The sequence below is a fragment of the Gymnoscopelus braueri genome, assembly GCF_963280865.1.
Source record: "Gymnoscopelus braueri genome assembly, chromosome: 5".
Taxonomy (NCBI): domain Eukaryota; kingdom Metazoa; phylum Chordata; class Actinopteri; order Myctophiformes; family Myctophidae; genus Gymnoscopelus; species Gymnoscopelus braueri.
Window position 1 is genome coordinate 45,409,316 of NC_137606.1, and position 22,198 is coordinate 45,431,513.

A 22,198-nucleotide genomic window follows, 5' to 3' on the forward strand; every position below is an offset into this window, starting at 1 on the left:
CGTTTTGAGCTTGCGGATCTGCTTCTTTTGATGCTTTTGTGCGACGCAGTAGTATGATCAAGTAGGGCGTTCATTAACGGAAAAACACAAAAAGTTAAAATATGAAGATAAGAGGTTTCTGCCCGACAGCAACGATATATGATAATGTGTTATGTCATCATTGCGATACTGTGTATCGTTTTGATGTGGCCCATGCAGCCAGAAGAGCCTTACCCTCCTCTTCATGGTGCCCATGCGAGCAGCCTTGGCGTCCAGGGCGGCGTAGGTGAGCCACAGGCCTGTGGAAGCGTGCTGCACGAAGCACATGGACTCGCCGTACTTGATCTCTGGAATCCCCATCCCCTCCACATCACGCTTATGAGGCGCATCCACCTTCTCCTGCTCAGGAGCAAACCAGGAGAAAATACATGAGGAGAGGAAGAGACAGAGACAGAGACAGAGACAGAGACAGAGACAGACAGACAGACAGACAGACAGACAGACAGACAGACAGACAGACAGACAGACAGACAGACAGACAGACAGACAGACAGACAGACAGACAGACAGACAGACAGACAGACAGACAGACAGACAGACAGATAGATAGATAGATACTGTAGATAGATACAATGTAAATTAAGAAAGAAAGGTGTTCTGACCTTTGACACTTTGAAGCTGAAGGCAGACAGTTTGGTGTTGGCTTTCTCGGGGTCCACGACCAGCAGGCCTTTCTCCTCGTCCAGACAGAGGTAACGTCCCGTGGTGATGTGGCGAACGCGGAACGACTGGCCCCACTTCATGTGGCTGCCGCTCCAACTGCAACCACACAGGAAACAAACACACTTACAGCAGGGCTCACTTAAAACGTTGCCGTACGACTGTGACACATGCCGAAAATAACGATTTTCAATCAGTAATCGGTTTAATAGTAAGATACACCTCCTACTACTCCTACTCCTACTCCTCCTTCTCCTACTCCTACTCCTACTACCACCACCACCACCACCACCACTACCACTACTACTACTACTACTACTACTGCTACTGCTCCGTAGAATGGAGCATTATGACATTATGATACAGATTGAGAATTCAGGCAATTTATTTATACAGCACTTTTTTTGTGTTATCCTTTTAGCCTTAATGTCTTACTGTGCCACGGGCTGTTTACATTTCTGACTAATACAGTATTCCAAAAAATGAAGAATTCAAACCTTTCAAAAACATTGTTACAAGGTGCTGTACAATAACACAACTTATAACAACGGAACACATATGTTTTTAAAATACGCTTAAAACAGTGAACAGGTAAAGCATTCCATAGAGTGGGAGCAACCACTGCAAAGCCTGGTCTTTAGGCACTGAGGACCTGGATGAGGACACCCACCTGATTCTGAGAGGCTCCAGCCTCCACAGAGATCTAGCCTGGCTGCACACAGCTCCGCCCTCATAGTGAGCCATCCTGCACAGACAAACAGTGTTTGTTCAATCATTTCATTACAACAATTTCAGGCCCAGGCGTCTTCTACATTTTTCAGAGAGATGAAGCAGGGGCCCCAATACATATTGAATAAAATTGTGTTGCAGATTGAACTTAGATTTCATAGATAACTTCATTGACTATCATCAGTGTTATCAAATTAATGTTTTTTTTTTTATTTAACCACTTGAACCCTCAATACTTAGTAAACTTGACCTTTGGCTCTGAACTTGGTTTGCTCCTTTTTCCCCTCACCAAACCTCTTTGCCGATCTACAAGCTCACAGTGTCAATGGCCCAAGGCGTTGTGATCGTGTAGATCTGTTTTTTTCGGCTAATGTTCCTCAGAATAGGGATGCTAGGTTTCAACATCATCATATTCACCAAACTGTGTTAAATCGACCATACCCAAACTTTTCTTTTACATCACTTGTAATACAGTGGGTGCCTTTCATGCATCTGGACACTAGGGGGCAGTGTCAGAGGCAGCAAGCAATTGCAAGGAATAAGATATGTGTTAAAATATTCTAAATTATTCAAGATTTTTCAAACAAAAAATAGCAGATGTACAAGCTTGCAGCGCGGCATGAAGTGACATGCTGCGAGCTTGTATATCTGCTATTTTTGAATAGCCAACGTACAAAAGGGGGTTTATACGTTGGGGTTAAAATGATTGTGATGCTGAATTAACACATTTTGCTGGGGACCCCCTGGAACCCCCTCCAGGACCTCACACTTTGTGAACCAATGCAGTATACTATATACAGCAAGTCCAGGGATTCAAAACACATCCCTCCCTATCAATAATTTAACTGCGGACCCCCTGGAACCCCCTCAAGGAGGGGGGGGGGGGGGGTTCTGTCCTACCAGACACCACATTGAGAACTACTGCTTTAAGATGTTGTAGAGAGTACACTCTCTCTCCTCCTCACCTTCGCTTTTCCTCGCCGTCCTCTGGCATGCCGATGCCCAGACACTCGTCCATGTGGCCGTGGAACAGCCTGAGGACATGGCCTCCTGTCAGATACCCTGAGAGGAGAGAAGCACAGCCCCATGTGAGCCAGCAGCATGTGTGGTGTGTGCATGCTCTGTTAGTGTCTATGTGACTGTGTTTGTATACGCTCTGCAAGCTCACTGTATGTGTATATGTGTGTGTGTGTGTGTGTGTGTGTGTGTGTGTGTGTGTGTGTGTGTGTGTGTGTGTGTGTGTGTGCTGTGTGTGTGTGTGTGTACCCTCAGCCAGCTCGCACCCGGAGCACACTGGGTTCATGTTCCAGAGAGTCTGCATGAAGGACGCGTCTACCATCAGGTCTCCACTTGCGTAGGACAGATGCTAGAGAGAGAGAGAGAGAGCGAGCGCGAAAGAGAGAGAGCGAGAGAGAGAGAGAGAGAGAGAGAGAGAGAGAGAGAGAGAGAGAGAGAGAGAGAGAGAGAGAGAGAGAGAAATGATTTGAACAATAGTATAGCACAACAACATACAGTAGTAGGTACTGTAGGTAGAGCATAGCACAACAACGTACAGGAGTAGGTAGAGCTGTTTTTACACACACAAAGCACAAAGCATATTGTCGCTGTCGGGCAGAAACCAGAAAATCTCCATAATTCAACTTTTTGTGTTTTTTCGTAAATTAACACCTTACTTGATCATACTACAGCGTCACACAAAAGCATCAAAAGTAGCAGGTCCACAAGCTCGAAACACGGCGCGTTTTGAACTTGTGGATCTGCAACTTCTGCTGTTTTTGAATTTGAATCATGAAAAGTAACAGTTTTTGGACATTAAGGTTTCCACCCGACAGAGACGATATCAGATAGACACAAGGAGAGAGAGAGAGAGAGAGAGAGAGAGAGAGAGAGAGAGAGAGAGAGAGAGAGAGAGAGAGAGAGAGAGAAATTTTAATCCAGTCATGTTGACAGCAGCAGGCCTTACCAGGTATCTCTCGGAGGACACGCTGACCAGGATGAGGTCATCTCCCACCCTGACCTTCTCACCCTCTGACCTCTGCTTGGAGGCTGGATGGATGGTCCACCAGCATGCCTCGCCTGCAGGGACACAGCCATCCATGTTCAATCAATGAAGGAAACGTTATTATACATGTCGCATTTTGTAGCTTATTTGGCTCTCGCCTTTGGGCCACTATGGTCATGGGTTCGATCCCGGGCACCGCTAACCTGACTCCGCCAGATAGAAGAAGCTTGCTTCACACACTTATTTCACAGCCTACTTCCATCCGGTAGCCAAACCACTGCAAGACGGCGGTCCGTTTTTTCAAGCTACTTGGCAGGTGATTGGATCATATTGATGTGTCTACATGACGTATAGTAGCTGCGCCTGCAGTAGTTCTTTTGTATACTATTCAACAATGATGAATCGTGAAAGAACTACAACGCAATAAGCGCTTCTCGATGGCGTCACATCCGCTCTCGCCAAGATCCCGGCCCTAGCAGCTGCTGATTGGTTCGACCCGCCGCGGTTCGGTGTAAGCTCCAATCTCTGAGCGATCCCAGATGGAGGCTGTATTGTGAACCTGTGAACTCAATACCGCCCCATCTGGCGGAGTCAGGTTAGGGCACCGCCAGCGGTGGAAAAAATACTTACATGTTTTGCTTAAGTAAAAGTATCAATACTGCGATGTAGATACTCTGTTACAAGTAAAAGTCCAGAATTCAACATTTACTTGAGTAAAAGTACAAAAGTATTGGCATCAAAATGTACTTAAATAAAAAAAAATAAAAAAAAACTCATTATGCAGTGTCCCATTTCACAAGTGTTCAAAATGTATACAAATCTTTTGAAAATAGCATATCTACAAGCTCACAACACGTCGCTTTCAGAAATTAATTACATAAATAGTACAACAGTTCATAATCTAAGAAAAAGATGTGCGACAGAGGTGAGTTTTTAGAAGAGATTTGAAAGAGGACACTGAGTTTGCCTGTCTGACTGTCTGAGGTCCCAAGGCAGTGAGTTCCACAGCCGAGGGGACGAAACGGCAAAAGCCCGGCCGCCCTTTGTGACAAGGCGAGACTTTGGTACCGTCAATAAGGCCCTGCTGGATGATCTCAGGCAGCGGCCTGGCTTATAAGGAGTTAAAAGATCACAGATATATACGCAGGAGCCTGACCATTTAGGGCTTTAAAAACAAGCAGTAAAATCTTAAAATCAATTCTAAAACTCACAGGTAACCAGTGAAGGGCCGCAGGGACTGGTGTAATGTGCTCACTTCTCTTTGTGTGGGTCAGGAGCCTGGCAGCTGTGTTTTGTATCAGTTGAAGTCTTTGAATATTTCGCTTACTGATCCCTGAATAAAGTGCATTGCAATAGTCAAGTCTGGAGGAGATAAAAGCGTGGATGACCTTTTCTAGGTCTGCAGCTGTAAGGAAAGGCCTGATCTTTGCTAGTTGTCTCAGCTGGACAAAGCAGGACCGAACAGTACGTTCATACTACACAAGTATGAGTAGCACGGCTTGGGTGCAGTTAGTAGGCTATACTGATGGTACTGTAGGTGTGGCGCTCCACCTCAGCAATCCATCTCCCAGGGGTCTAGTGCACTGTAATCTCTCAAGACAGCACCACAGCCCTAAACATGTAGCGTTGTTGTTAGTAGTAATAAACACAGAAGCACCCTGGAGGAAGTGGTCTAAGAAAGGGGAGGAGCCAAACCGAGTTCCTATTTCTACATAAAAGGAGGTGGTGCCCCCAGAGGCAAAAAAACCCAATGTGTTCTCAGATTGAGTGCTTAACGGGGAACGCGTTCTCGACTGATACCGACAATAAGCCTCTCCGACCTACTGCTACTGTATGGCACATGCTATGTTAATACAATATACTATACGTAGTGCATAAGCAGTGGTTGGAGGTGGTCTCCCTACTCTTCCACTGAGAACTTTAGACCGTGGCGCAAGGTAGGAAAACCTAAAATAAAAAAGTTATTTGAAGCAGACAGTGCATCAGATTGGACTCTAAGCGCTGTATTGTAGTTCAGGCATCGCTGCAATTACCCGTCTCCGTTGGCAAAGTGAGACGCTGCCTAAAGCTTATGAATTGTAGCTTTAAAATACAACAAAAAAAATGAAATGAGTAATAAAAACCAACATTGTGAATAAAATAAAGTGGAGACACAAACAATTTATTTCAATGCATTTGATACCAAGTGAAGTTGGTTCTCACCAACTGAGTCTTCCTGTAAGCCCACGTCGAAGGCCAGCTTGTCTGTGAGTGACCGAGATGTAGTCAGGCAGCTCAGGTACTGGAAGAGAAACATTATCATCATTATCATAGGACCATAAATCACTGGCTGAATGCTGGTTGAGTTGTACCCCCCCCCCCCAATTATTTTGGGGGGTCCCCCAGATGATTAGCTTAACAATAATCAAACCAACACACAGTATAAGTATAATACAGGGTATCTGCTCATTTCTCGCGTTGTGAGCTTGTAGTTCGGCTATTTTCACAATATTTATCAGTGGAACCTGTCAGACAAAATTTAAGGACTCAACTCCTACAATTCCAAGGTGGGGGGTCCCCAGTTCTGAAAAGTTCGTGAACCCTTGCCATAGTACAACGGTGTTGCTTGCCGCATCGCTTGCGTGGTTAGTTTGATAATCTTTCTGCAAGCAACACCGTCGCACTACGGAGTATAAATTAAGCTTTACACTGTCTCGCTCTCAGCCTTCCTACAGTCTCTTTACTGTCTCTACCTTTCAACCACAGTTTGCCTCAACAAAGATAGGATATGTTGTAAAAGAACGACTCACCATCTTAGAGTGGTAGTGTCTCAAGAGGATGGCATGACCATACAGCAAGGTACGATGACCTCCACCTTGGGATGACTGCAGAGGAACGGAACACAGGGTTAGCGTTCAAACCACAGTTATATTTACATCCAAATAAGGCGCTGGGCAAGACAAACAAAGTTGAAAGGGTTAAAGTCTGCACACTTCATGCTCTCAGTACGCTGAAGCAATAACACACAAGAGGCCGTGGCATAATTATATCACGGCTACAGATGTTGGCACAATGTGAAGCAGAGTGCCTTATTCGCCCGTAGCCGTGGAATAACGAGACATATCACAGCCTCTAATGAATAATTGCTATTTAATAACATGGTTGACATGGTTAACTTCAAAATGTTCCAATGGGGAAGTTTCAGTTCAACCGTGCTATAAATGTACTTAAAGAGATAGTTCACCCCCAAAATTACTTTTTTCTATCGATTAGTCACCCCATGGAGACTTGATTCATGGATATCTATTTTTTTGGGTTGCATTCCTAAGCCAAAAATGTTATGACCGGCAGCGGTTCTGGTAGGAGACACAAAAAGTCTCCTTTGTGTCTCCTACCGAAACAGCTGCCTACCGGTCCTCTGGTCATCAAATTATTGGCTTAGGAATGCGACATAAATTTAAAACATATCGATGAATTCAAGTCTGCATGGGGTGACTAATCGATAGAAAAGCATATTTGTTGTGGGTGAACTATCCCTTTAATGATTCAAATACCCACACAGATCAAAATGATAAAGAATTGTCTGGACATTGAGCATGATGTGAGCAGGTTTTGTCTCTTTCACTTTAACAGACTCATCAGGTCCCAGACACAACCTGGGCCTGCTTCACAGGACAACACAGGGACGTACAGTACAGTAGTTCAGAAGGATCAAGACAAAGATTCACATCCACCTCAGGGAAGCACCATTATAAACGTTATTGGCAAATACAGTGATCGTGTAGCAAAACATCACTATCAGACTCCATAGGTTTGCTACTTATGCATCGTTTTCAGTTTCACCTGTTGAATGATTATTTCTACGCCAATTATTAAGCATCTGTACAACCAATGTACAAATAGATATTTCCAATATCTAATATAATCAATACTGGTGCAACCCTTGTCCACCTTTGAGTTGGACGGGGCATTACACATGCTGTACCTGGAAAGAGACGGAAAAATACAGAAAAGAAAAACAATAACGTGAAAGGAACGTGAAAACTGTGCGTACAAAACCACAAAAGAATATCACATCACAGCATGGCACAATGCTAACAAGGGGATATATCACATGGGTCGGACACCACATACAACTAATGAAGAACTAATAGAAATACTGCACCGCAGTTGTATGCCTCCGCCAACCATTTGCTGTTTACATCCATCTCTGTCCAGAAACTCCAGACTCATACACAGTAGTATGTAGAAAATTAAGACTTTGAAGGAATTTTATGAACTTGTATTGTAACCTTGTAATTCTTGAGTCCAAGTGTACATTTGTGCCTGAATGTCATGAAATTCCATCAAGGCATTCCTGAGATATACTGTACATTTCACAAGGTTGGGACGGACGGACGGACAGATGGATGTACATGCAACCTAAAAACATAATGCTGCTGCGTACGGCTGACTCCCGGCGGAGGCATAACAAATAATTTCATCCTTTCACCATACATCACAATGTACTACAGAGAACACAGATGCAACACAGACATCCCTCCTACCTTTTCTCAACATCCAGAGAAGTTTTAAATGAGGAAAAACAAAAATACTGTTGTAGATACAGATCAATGTATGAAACAAATCAACTAGCCCTGCCATCAGGTAGTACAGGGTAATACATCAACTTCTCCAATATGATAGCTATATTATTTTGAGGGATATCAGAGATTCCGTATCAAGATATGAACGATGCAAATATTACAAATCCAAAGGAAAGCATCAAAGTAATGAAATCACCTCCTCTCTATTTCTCTGTTACGTTCTGTTTCATGGACCCTCATAGCAACTGTGTGGCTCTTTCAGAATAGAATGGTTTGGTTTATAATCTCTTTTTTAACTTGATAATAATAAAAAAAAATTACAGTAACCTGCCTTTCAGAAGTTTGCATGTTATATGTGTCTGATATTTACATGATTTCTAAAAAATAAATAAATAGAGGTAGTGGTAAATTAATAGTTAAGTTAATTAATTACGTTTAAAGAAAATTTGACAATATGGACATATATTGCTGTTTAGTCAAACAATATGGTTTAGTCAAACAATATGTCACTCTTTGAGTCCTCATGTCCACCTCTATCAACAGTATGCTAATCATAGAACCTGTAGGGTTAACTGCTGATAAAACCTATAGGCTATATAGGGCTAACTAATGATAAAACCTGTAGGTTAAAGGGTTAAGTAATGATAAATCATGTAGGCTATAGAGTTAACTAAAGATTTTAAAAAAACTATACGCTATAGGGTTAACTAATGATAAAACCTATAGGCTACAGGTTTAGCTATTGATAAAACATTTTGGTTATAGGGTTAACTAATTATAAAAACCTGTAGGTTATAGGGTTAAATAATGATAAAACAACCTGTAGGCTAAAGAGTTAAGTAATGATAAAACCTCTCGGCTATAGGGTGAACAGTATAATAATGATAAAACCTGTAGACTATAGGGTTAAGTACACCTAATCTATTGGGATCAACCAACTGACCAACTGTGTGTGGGGCAGGTATGTACAGTAAGTGGGAAGCACTCATCTATTAACCCTTATCCACATTAGCAGTAGGCTCAGCTGGGACAAGTGCGTGTGCGTGTGTGTGTGTGTGTGTGTGTGTGTGTGTGTGTGTGTGTGTGTGTGTGTGTGTGTGTGTGTGTGTGTGTGTGTGTGTGTCGGGTTCGGGGTGTTGGGTTTCCCCTACTTGACGCAGGCAGTAGGGACTCTCCACTGGGCTACATGCCATGCTATTCTCATCCACAGCCACAGTCAGTGGAAAAGGCCAGACTTGCTCCTATAGCGCCACAGGGGTCCATGATTAAAGCCAGGAGCTGCTGAACAAGCCCCGATAACACGGCCCATAAAGTGCTGCTAACACCCCCCAGCTAAACCAATGCTAAACGGACCTGTCTTGTCTGATTGAGGAGAGCGGCCAGCTCTGACTTTAAAAGTGTATTGCAGCTTAACGGACCTTCAACATATGGTTTTGTAGGGTTAGTGTAATAAAAATGAGAGCTAGCTGAGATTTGAGGTTTGTGCTGTGGTACAGTTTTGAGGCAAAAAACGTGAAGAAAAGCGTACTGGAAATGAAAATGAGTGAAGAACGTAAATTAAAAGACAGAGGATTGAAATAAAAAAAAACGTCAACAAGGTGGAAAACCATGCTAATGACAGGAATGTACAGCGTTACACAAAATGATATGAACCATGCGTTATGAAACTACATCAATACATACATTTGTATTCTGTATTTCTGTTCTATTGCGCACAGCAAAATAATCTGCAGTGTGGACTAACTAAAAACAAAGTAAAAAGAAGAAAACATTTAACTGCCTCCACAGATAATTAACGGTAATTCCACAGGTAGAGAAGTAAAGAGAACAGCTCAGTGACTCTAATGGAGCTGTCTGCTTGAAGGCTCATGGGGATTCCAGTGGTGACGTGATAGAAATGAGTGACAGGAGTGCTGAGCGCTGAATCAGCGCCAAATGTGATAGTATTGTTGTTGGGCTGCTGTGAATCGGCTGTCCGCACTTTGTCCACTCAATTCAGCTTCATCATTAACAACCACAATCATTTATTGTCAATTTGTCTATCATCATGCTTGACAATCACTCTCCTTTTTTGTATTTTTTTCCCAATTTATTTGTTTATAAATGCTAATTCCTTGTTACTGCTAACTCATACAGTCCGATATATGTAACGTCTTTCTTTTCATCTGACAGTGAGGAGTTTCACTGAGAGGATCTAACGCATGCAGAGGAACACGCTATTCTTCCAAGTTCCACACCCCAGTGAACAGACCGATGTGTCGTAGTGCAACCACAGACATTGCCCTCCCGTGGACATGGCCAGCCGTGGCTATCAAACCTCTAGTCTCTGCGGTGGATTGCTGGAACTTTACCCCCGTGTCACCCAAGTGACCTCTCACTTGCCAATCACTCTTCATGATATCGTTTCTTTTCTCTGTCTCTCATGTTTACATTTGTATCTAAATACTACTTGTAAAGTACTTTTATACATTCTTTGTATGAAAGGTTTCATAATTATGAACTGTTTAATAGTTTTTCTTCTTACATATTTTTAAAGGACTTGTGAATGATACACAATTTTTCATTGAAGCAGACAGAACAGGAGCGATGGAAGTTTGTACAGATGGGTTGGTTGGTTGGCCTACTGGTTGGATTAAGGACACACGCTACAGGATAATGAGACACATTATGTAGAGACATACCCATTTGTCCAAATCAACCTGTTCGGCAAGATAGCGGAAAGGGAAAAAAAGGAATATTGACAAAACAGCAGGTATGGAAAAGCCACAAATAACTTGCCCATCTATAGCAAAGTTATAGGAAACCTTCACCGATTTTCAACCTAAATCTCATTGTTTTGATGTGAGGAAATCAATAATTTAGTGTGGCAAAAGATATGAAGGGGCGGCATAGCTGAATGGTGAGAGAGCATACCTCGGGAACCGCAGTCCCCAGTTGTCCCAGGTCTGATTCCAGGCCTGACCAGCAATGTGTCAAATATGACTGGTCGAAGTGTCCTTGAGCAAGACACCTAACCCCTAACTGCTCTGCAGTATATAATATCATTATTATTATTAATGTTTTCTGTATATTTCTTTGTCATTTCAGGTCATTGAGTGTATGAAATGGCATAGGATAATGTTTTTTGCCATGCTATATTATTGATCCCCTCACATCAGAACAATGGGTTGGAAATTGGCTACGTTTTTCTTTTAATCAACATTAACAACAACTTGACTTGCTCTATTTCTTGTCTTTCTTGTCTCGTCTGTACCTGCACGCAGGTTTTCCATCCAACCCAACAGGACAGCAGCTGAAAGGGGGTTCATTCACACACTCAGTGCAATGAGCTGCTGTAGTGTTTGTGTTGGAAAGAAAGCCTGCATACACACAACTCTCCAAAACACTGGTGTACTTACTGTACAGGTGGATGAATCACTGCTAACGGGAACAGATGTGAGACTCTTCCTGCAAACACGACTACTAATCTATAGCAGTGATTTTTTTTAAGTACCTCCAGTTTGATATGCATTAGGTTACGGATTTGATACGATTTGCATCTCTGTGACCCCAATGTAAAATGTGTTAAAGTGTACGAATGACATTTCTACACTCTCAGAATTACAGACCCAAGGCCCATTTGGTTCCTAACTATCAATCATTTAGCTGGGGACCCCCTGGAACCCCCTCAAGCACCTCTGGGGGTCCCCGGAACCCCACGTTGAGAACTACTGATCTATAATGACCTCTGGAGTGACATAATCATTTCATGAAGCCAAAGCAACGCCATATGGTTTTTAATCTGTTGACCTATAATCATGAATCACTATTGATTTTAACATTATTTAACAAGCCCTATTAACTTTCATTGTATCGCCTCTAGCCCTGTTTGACATTTTGTTTTCTCACAACCATATGCTATCTAGTTCTAGTCTATTTAGGAAGCCCAGTGACAATATGGCTGCAATTCCATTCATTCCATGCCTTTTATGCCTTTTGAAAAAAACACTTTGAAATGCTAAACTTGCCTTTGCCTAGTGGATGTTCTAATATTACAGTATCCATCCAGTATTGATTATAGATCAGCGATCTTTTCGATTGATTAATGTAAATAAAACACCATCCAGCTCCATCACTATTCCAATTTCCATCCATACTGAAAACAATAAAACAAGTGATTTGTCAGGTTTCCAAAGTGTATTTCTTTTTTATCAGCTTAAATTAGTTCAAAATAAGATAACCGAAAGAGAGCTACTATAATTTGGAGTCAGGCCAATTAGCAATGACAATTAAGACACAATTAGTTAACAACTGGTTAATAAACAATACATTTTCAGCACATTGATTTTATTGGCCCCTACCTCCATCAAATCCATGGTGTTGGCGAGCATCTCCTGCAGGGCTCGGACCGACAGAGACTGCTCCAGGATGAACGCACAAATGGCCAGGTCTGGAGGCACATTCTGACAACACACAATACACACATGTTATAGATTCATGCAGATGCTGCCATCTAAAACTGAATTTATACTCATTTGTTGAAAAGAACTGATCTTTGAAAATGAGATAATTCACTCACACAGTCACACGGGTGTGTGTGTGTGTGTGTGTGTGTGTGTGTGTGTGTGTGTGTGTGTGTGTGTGTGTGTGTGTGTGTGTGTGTGTGTGTGTGTGCGCGCGCGCACACACACATGCGTGGTGAGTGGTGTTTATTTATTTATCTCCAAGTTTTAAATGTTTTTTTTCGTAAAATAATGCCCTATTAATTAATGCGAGGCGTTGTGAGCTTGTTATTTTCACTATTCGGAACAGTTTTGGACATACAAGGTTTCCACCCGACAGCAACGATACACAATATTCTCTCATACCTGGGCATTGGAGGTGGTTTCCAGAAAACACAGGCGGTTTCCAAAGCCCTCGCAGGAAAGACATAGTTTGATCTGTTCCTTCAGCACGGAGGCAGTGCACTGTAGAACCACCTGATCATCCTGGAAACAAATCATAATAAAGATACATCAGACTTATGGACACCTTATTTGGTACTTAAAGACAACTTTACAAAAACTGAACAACTTCATTCAAAAGCAAAAGAAAGGAAAGAACGAAAAAGAAGAAAAGAAACTAAACAACAGTTAATAGAAATACGAAAAAAAACAAAGAAGACAGGATTAGGTTGGGAAGGCAAGTGTGAAGAGGTGGGTTTTGAGAGTGGTTTTAAAAGAAGAGAGCAACCCTTTCTCTTTGATGTGAGTTGGGAGAGAGTTCCATACAAAGAAGGCAGCAACTGAGAAAGCCCTGTCTGTCACCCCAGGTTCAATGCTTGATCCTGGACACACACACACACACACACACACACACACACACACACACACACACACACACACACACACACACACACACACACACACACACACACACACACACACACACACACACACACACACACACACACACACACACACACACACACACACACACACACACACACAAATAAGTACCGAAATAATCCAAATGATTGACCAATATTGATAGGCTATATTTTCATTCTCTGGTGTGTGGTAACTAATCTAAAAGAACACCGCCACAGGGCAGCTTGACCTTTCTCTGTTTGAATCAGTGCTGGTCAAACAGATAAAGGTCAAGCCTAACAGGTAAGATATATTCTAGCAGCGCTCATTATATGGTACTTTCCAGTATAGAGTACCTAGACACAGGATCTGACCCAAATTTTGACGTGATGATGGTCAAGATTCAATTTATCCCCTGAGCAAGCAGGCATGCTCTATTAAAAGCTCTATTAAAATTGTCAGCATTTGCACAGGAGACCGGGTTCAAATCCACGGGAGAAGAGGAAAGTACATCAGCAGCTTTAAATTAACACTCAGGATTTTATGGTGTAGGGGTTTATAATAACACTTCCTCACAATAGAGGGTCAGGCACTACAAAGGCCCCAGACAGGTCAGAGCAACAGAATGCTAAGAGAGTAATTTGTGGCCCATCAGAGACTGATGTAAGTGTAACGATAAACACCCCCCCTCTCCCCCCCATTTGAATCCACACCTGACACCCTGCATTCCCAGCTGCCGCTTGTACTCAACTATTATCTCTTAACTTGACTGACTGACTGACTTCCCTTCTCCTTTCCCCACCCCACCCCCATGCCCCTCCAGCTCTGTTTATGTTACAGTACAACTATTTCCATTACTCCAAAACCTATATCTGCTTTGCTTCCTCCTCCGTTTAACAACGCTGTTAAGATTAACCTGTAGTGTAGTCTTTCGCACGACAGCGTCGCGTGTCGAAAAATATAGATTTTCAAGCTAACATGGCTACTCGGTGTCTTATGATCAAATGCATCTTTCTTTTGCTATTGTTATTGTTGCTACAACGTTGAGTAACCAAAATCAAATAATTTCAGCTCTTCTGTACTTGTGTATGAGATGTAACAAACACAAATATAAACAGCACATCTTGAAATCTCGACTTGTATACTGTATTTCAAGTGGCCATATTCCTATCATTCATTCCAATCAGTCCATGTTTTATTTCATTATTTATTCATCATTTCATTTTTGAAAATGTGTTTTATACTCATTGTGTCATCTGGGTCGGAGATGTGATGGCTCATCGAAAACTTGAGAAGATTAAATATTCTACCAGGGGTTCTGTCCAGAAATTCTACAGGGTTTGGCAGCCATTTTTGGATTATTTTGATCAAAAATTCCCAGCTGGGGACACTTAGGTATAGGACGGTGAATTAATAATTTGACAACTTTTGTATGACAAGTGACAATCTGCATGAGAACGACATGTTTTTATTTTAAAATGTATTTTGGGTTTATTTTTGAATTTTTGTATTACTGTCTATTTACTTAAGGTATTGTTAATGTATGATTATGTTTCGTCCTGTGATGTATGTATGTATGTATGTATGTATTGTTGGTGTTGAAAAATCAATAAAAACAATTTAATAATAATAATACTCATTGTGTCATGTGTTATGTCTGATGGGTTCCATGCAAGCAAGTAGAATTTTTTACTACTCGACCAAGAATGTCGAGTAGTAGTGTAACACCCCCCCCCCACACACACACACACACACACACACACACACACACACACACACACACACACACACACACACACACACACACACACACACACACACACACACACACACACACACACACACACACACACACACTTGTGCTGTCTCATGTATATGATCATTACCTACAGGTTGTGAATGAGAGTGCAGTGCAGGACTTTGTGTGCACATTACAGCACACACATAACAGGGTGGAAAGTGATGCCGGGTTGCTGACCTCATAGCACTCATAACTCCCTCTCTCATCCCCTCTCTCTCTCTCTCTCTTTCTCTCTGTCTCTCTCCCATCTCCCCCTCCCTCTCTCTCTCCTTCCCTCTCTCTCGCTCTCTGTACCCAGAGGCCTCTGCTGCCTTTCCTTTGGCTCAAGCATGTCCCACCTCTCTTCCTTGAGTCAGGGCTATCATTTATCTCTCCTCAGCCTAGAAACGTCTCTGCTTGTCCTGCATGTCCCCTTGTTCTCTGGGAAAGTGGGGCAACGTGCCCTGTCCTCTCTCTGCCTTCACTCTGGACCACAAGAAACAATACTACTTGCAACTGAAATAACGAGAAACCACACAATACTATGCATCACAAAATTGTGACAGTCACATCACAAAAACACCATCAATAACGGACAATAGTATACTACAGTACGCAACCTATATAATAGCCTCAAATACTTACAATCACAGTGTCATTACAGTATACTTTACTTTACTTTATGCATTTATTTAAGGGACAGGTACTGTAAACATGCCTGATTTAGCTAGAAGCTAATTTCCGTCCATAGTCCCACATATATCCACAATAACATGAATAAATACAACATACAACCAACTGCCTACAAATAAATTAAAAAATATACCATAAGCCTAACTAGCAACCTAAATACATACTATAAAGTCTAATATCTAACCAATAGAATATCTAAATCCTATTTTGACATATCTAAGATTTAAAATCCTGTTCTATGCTTAGGCAAATACGTAAACAAACAGTAGTATATAAACAGTATACACCCTATGCAATAGCCTGCACTATGCAGAACATAAACACACACAGTCACAGTGTCATTACACTATCCTGCCCTATGCTTTGACAAAACATAAGAAAATACACACAATCACTCAGTGTCAAGAAACGCCACACAATACTATGTAATAGGGGTGTGCCGATATATCGTTATATTAAAACGGGACGATATGTATTGTTGTGACGTCATACTGTATAAAAAAATGTTTTAAAGATTTTTTTGGGGGGGCTAATTAAAGTTAGAGGAGTTCTTACTGTATGGTGTGTGTTATATGAAATGTGAGCTTACCAAAATCACAGTAATCCTTAATCATATTCCATCATATTCATGGAATTTTGGAGAGAAATGAGACTCCAGTCACTTTCATTTTAGAGCACTGCAAAGGGCAGGTGTGTGTGTGTCCAGCTGACGCTAGTTGACGCTCGTTAATGTTACATGCATCAAGGCAATAATGTTTCTGCACTGTCAAATAGCCCTACATCTAATCTCAAAGCCATGGATTTTTTACAAGCGACCCGCTCTGGCTTATAGATAAAGTCCAGATGACAAGAATATGAATGCAGCATTTATATTATATTTGTTATTAGTGTCCATATGTCCTTTGAAATAAAGGGGTTTAAAGTGAGAACTTACTTCACTTGTTCCTTAAGCTTGTATAATTGTATTTCTTTTTGTGTGTAAAACACTTTTTAATGTATTTTATAAATAAAGCAATTTTAAACTGAAGATGATGTTGATAATCAATGTTGATAATAATTGAAAAAATAAATAAATAATAATATTGTATCAAATCAATATCGTGAGCCCAATATCGTGTACCGTATCGTGAAATTTGAGTATTGGCACACCCCTACTATGTAACTGAAACAATGAGAAACACCACAAAATACTATGCAACTGAAACAGCGAGAAACACCACACAATACTATGTAACTGAAACAACAACAAACACCACACAATACTATGTAACTGAAACAACAACAAACACCACACTATACTATGTAACTGAAACAACGAGAAAACACCACACAATACTATGCAACTGTAACTACTAGAAACACCACACAATACTATGTAACTGAAACAACGAGAAAACACCACACAATACTATGCAACTGTAACTACTAGAAACACCACACAATCCTCCTATAATTTGAGAAACCTCTGTATGTATGTTTGTTTGTTTGATTGTAGTGCGTGGTGAGACCAAAACTGTTCTGCCCGGTTCTCCTCAGTGGCTGGAGCAATTGATCTGAATTTGCACACAGCCATTCACCATTACCATGTGCACGGAACAGTGAAGCCCGTTTTTCGATTTCACCAAATCTCAGCTGTTTATTCGGGTTTTTGTGTTCGCTGGCTCCCGGGCTGCCAGATCATGTGCGCATATCCCCCCACGGGTATGGACTAGTACTATGTAACTGAAACAACGAGAAAACACCACACAATCCTACTATATAATTGGAGTACAACTAGAAACACCACAATAATACTATGCAACTGAAACAATGAGAAACACCACACAACTGAAACAACCACATCCTAAATGTAATTCAATCAGAAACACTCTCGTCTTAGTAGATTCAGTTTACCATTTATTGACACAAATGGAAACAATTAGGCTTGGCATTAAAGCTCCCGCTCTCGGGAGAATATTCACTGAATTTTGTCGAAGCAGCTTGCTAAGCATATATTCAGAGAAAGCTTATACAAATCCCCATAGGGATACAATGACAACAATAGCAGTACATTGACATATTAGTTAGAATTAGCAGATATACATGATACACAAGTATTTGAGCCTATATGCAAGACTCTAAACAAGCAGATATACATGATAACCACAAGTATTTGAGCCTAAGCCAGACTCTAATCAAAAGGTGGAGGCTGGGGTGGAGGAGGAGCTAACAAAATGCATTGGTTCAGCAACCAAGAAAGACCTAGAGAATAGAACCGTATTTAAAGGATCCTCTTTGCTCATGTGTGAGCTGTGATTGGATAATGAGTGTGTGACGTAATGAATGGGAAATAGAAAGCTGATGTTCACATCAGCTGACTGCCCGCTGGTTACAGCTTTGGCGTGCACGACTTCCGTGTCCTGCATGAACTAACGCTATGCTTCATTTCTTTGTTTTTTCTTCTACTTTTTTCTTCCCAAAAACAACAGATCCAAGGACTGTCACAATGCTGCCAATATCAACAACTAGATAAGTATTAAGTGTATAACATGGGGATAACAATCATCACAGTGTTGTGACTAAGCTGCAACCCTCTCATCCCACCCACCGACCAAGGCACAGCACAGGCGCAAACACAAAATCTTCACACAAAGCGAACAGACAAAAAACTAAAAGTGGCACAGAACATTTATTTATCTCTCCATCTATATGATATATACGTGTGTATATATATCACAAAATCTCTGTCTTTGTAAGTTTGTGTACGTCTTTTCTGGGCATAACTCGGGCGCCGTACTGCATCGTTCCCGACTTTCATCATTCCCAAGTAGACTGGGGCCGATTTATAACTGTGGTAACGGGCAACACACTGGGTACTCTGACAATGGGTACAGCGAGTACTCTGACAGCAGCTACAACGGGTATTGTATAATCAGGAGGGGCAATTCCCAACTTGCATCATTTAGATTTACATTGTTCCCGACTTGCGTGGTCCCCAAGTAGGCTGGTACCCATGCCGACCATTACCATACATTACACACACAGGAGTATGGTTATGATCAGTATTTCTATGGTCAACGATCTGTCAGTTTCTCTTGAAAGGAAGTGTGGCCAGTCTACGATGTCAGTCATCTATGACATAGGACAAGGTTTCATCACAAGCCGACAGCCATTGACCTACATTATTATACAATTCAAGTTAAATATTTCAATAAATATACACAATGTGTGAAAAAATTTACTTCCTTGGACTACTGGCACAAGAAATTCAGCGCTGGTAGTTCCAGCAGTTTCCATGGTCAAACCCCTGACAGTCAAACAAACAGACAGGGGCGAAAACAACATAATCTCACCGCTTGCCTTCGGCCTGGCAGAGATAACATCACCAAGAACACTATCAACAAAGTTACAGTGGCAGAGAGAGAGAGAGAGAGAGAGAGATCTCTCCTGTCTCAGTTGCACTATGCAACCTTAAAAAGCAAAACAGCCTTCGGAACAATAGCTCCAAATAATGTGCACCATTTTTCACTGCTTCCTCGCGACTGACTGAATGCAGACCGAGACTGTTCTAAAAGCAGTGAACGGCTGTAGTTAAGCCGGCCGCCATGTCGTGTCGGGGTGATAATAAGAATCTAAATCGGGCTGAATTGGGCTGAACGAGGCTGAACTGGGCTGTGTGTCGGCTGTGTTTTGAGGACAGTGAGAACAGAGTCATGGAGCGGCCCCCGATAAGGAGATGGGCCTGGGGCTTGAGGGGGGCTAAAAGAGGGACACAGTGACTCACTGCTCTGAGACGAACTCGACGATCGGATGACACTTGCAGGCCTGTAGACCAAACGATACACGTTACATGAATCACATGACTCCATCTTGTTCATAAGCATATCTACACACAACCAACACAGTCTCACACTGCAGACTGCTGTTGGCTGCAGTTAAAGTCCCTCGACAGTTAAACCACTTTAACCCTAGTGTCCCTATTCTGGGCATGATGTCATAATAGGCGTACATTCAGCCAAATCTGGCAAAAATTGCTGATCTACAAGCTCAGCTTGTAGATTGGCTATTTTAGGTGTAAAGGGAAAAAGGAGGGGGCCAAGTACAGACCCCTGGGGCGCCCTGGCCAACATAGAATATAGGGTTTAAGTGCTTTAAGACAGGACAGAGGTATCTCACAGTTTCTCATTTAGAATTTGGGCCAATTTTCAGTTGAAAATACATCCGTCATGTCAAGCAAAAGCCCTAAGAGTGGTTCTCAAGTCTGGTCCAGCAGGAATACTACTGCTAGCTTTCATCTACCTGTTGTCCCAGGTTTAAATAAGTCTCCAGACAGTGACACAGCTAGAATGGAAACCAGCAGGTCTCCCTGTGCCTGAAGCACTGAGCTAGGATAGTTATATTCACCCTGACACTGCCAACGATAGACCTTCCTGGTGTTTAATACTATAAGCTCTTGGCCCTGTATACTAATGACCCCATTTGAGAAGGCATTTAGTACAAGCTGTAGTAGGGTCTAGACGTGGACAAAACTTTGATTGTGTTCATGGTTTGTAAACATTGGCAGGTGAAGACATGTTTGGCCCCATTTGAAAACCAACCAAGTTATAACAACTCACAGACTAGTATACGTCTATATTCAACACAAGCTGTAATTACAGGTAATTAGTAGTGAAATATGGTAGCTTTAACGACATACATTTAAGTTGTTATAGTTAGTGGTGGACAAAGTACTTGAGTCAAAGTATAAGAGATACTCCTGGTCAAATATTACTCAACTACAAGTGAAAGTTGCTCAGTCAAATTTGTACTTGAGTTAAAAAGTACTAGAGTACTTGCTTTAAAAAAAAATATTACAAAGTACATTTTCTTTTTAATATCAATGCCTTGCTGTGTTACAAAATTAACTGATCTACAAGCTTAGTTACAACTCGTCGCGGCGCACCGCTTTGTTATAGCTAGATACGTGTATTTTGGCAAGCAAGTTCCTCATGCAATGGTTGGCCTATACTCTCATGTGTAATGAGAATAAGACGTTTACAAAGTTTAACCTCACGACCAAAGGTTAATAAAACTTGGAAAGGATATAATAAGCCCCTTGTGCTGAACAATTGCTCGCTCACCTTTGCCGAGGTAAAAAATATGATACTGGAATCGGGCCGATATATATCGGATGTATCCGATACATATTTATTGATTACTGAGGGGAATCTGTCCTTTGGATGAATATATCTTATCCACTGTCCTAAATCAGAATTGGAAATGGAGTAGTGGACACAGCTAGATTTCATCCATACTGTATCCTCATCAGATGGTAAGACTGTGTTCATGTGATGTGGTCAATATTATAAATTAATAGCGAGACGTTGGAGTTGGCATGATAGTCCAATACGCAAAATTGTGGCACTTGCAGACATGGCAAACACGCAGAGGGACAATAATTCAGCTCAAAATTTGTCAACTGAAAATAAATAAAAATCGGTTGAATTTGCATCATGTCTATAATCCAAGCAATAGATGGTTTGACATCTTCTTTCTTTTCTTTTATGTGCTGACAAATGTTGGGCACATTTTATTTCAGGTTTGGCAGAATTGTAATTGATTTTGCATGAAGAATAAGGCTAGAATGCCATTCTTCATGCAAAATCAATTACAATACATGACATAAACGCAAGCTTTGATCCCATATAAGTCTGCTCCCGAGCAGACGTGAGTTTAAGTCAAAAGTACAATATTTGTCTTCGAAATGTAGTGGAGTAAAAGTATCCAAAAATACAAATACTCAAGTGAAGTAGGCTACAAATGCAGATACAAAATACGTACTTAAGTGTAAATGCACTTCATTACTTTCCACCACTGAGTATAAGTATGCACGTATATCTGGTAATTCTTGGAAAATATGGAAGCTTTAAACACATACATTTAAGTTGTTATACTTCACAATGGCAGCTTTTTAAATTGCTGGAATTACATAAGATTCTGCTGCCAAATATAGACCTTGTCAGTGGAATTGCGTTGCTAGGGAACAGTTTGGGTCTAGTCATTTTTATGTCCTGTCATCTACTGCATATTCACAAACACTGCAAGAAATAAACTGGGACCCATTATGTTGTCAAGTGTGAAAAGGTAGAGGATCAATTTAAGCCAGGTGAAGGTAATTAAGACTAAGTGGCCGATGGCTTCACAATTTATAGTTAAGAACCGAATGAACCCTTAACAGATCTGTACCTCCGAGAATGTACAAATGTACATTCAGTCAAATTAACACTGAGGATTTTTCAGTGTAGATTAATAATAATTATTATTACTATTAATAATAATAATCATCATCGTCAAATGGGGGTCTGTGTCATAATGCATATCAAACTGAAGTCTGAAATGAAAAAGGTTGAGAATCACTGATCTGGAGGAATAATTACATAATGTT

General features: G+C 41.3%; 1 protein-coding gene across 1 annotated transcript in view; it reads right to left on the reverse strand.

The window, feature by feature from the left end:
• ryr1b (ryanodine receptor 1b (skeletal)) overlaps positions 1-22,198 on the reverse strand; it is a 135,826-nt gene that overhangs the window by 99,814 nt on the left and 13,814 nt on the right. Inside the window, exons 2-11 of the mRNA XM_080429605.1 lie at positions 12,843-12,962; positions 12,336-12,437; positions 6,220-6,294; positions 5,633-5,711; positions 3,392-3,504; positions 2,695-2,794; positions 2,394-2,490; positions 1,370-1,444; positions 642-798; positions 214-378 (exon numbers count right to left, since the gene is read on the reverse strand). Coding sequence (XP_080285731.1) covers positions 214-378; positions 642-798; positions 1,370-1,444; positions 2,394-2,490; positions 2,695-2,794; positions 3,392-3,504; positions 5,633-5,711; positions 6,220-6,294; positions 12,336-12,437; positions 12,843-12,962 — 1,083 coding nt within the window. The remainder of the gene's footprint in view (positions 1-213; positions 379-641; positions 799-1,369; positions 1,445-2,393; positions 2,491-2,694; positions 2,795-3,391; positions 3,505-5,632; positions 5,712-6,219; positions 6,295-12,335; positions 12,438-12,842; positions 12,963-22,198) is intronic.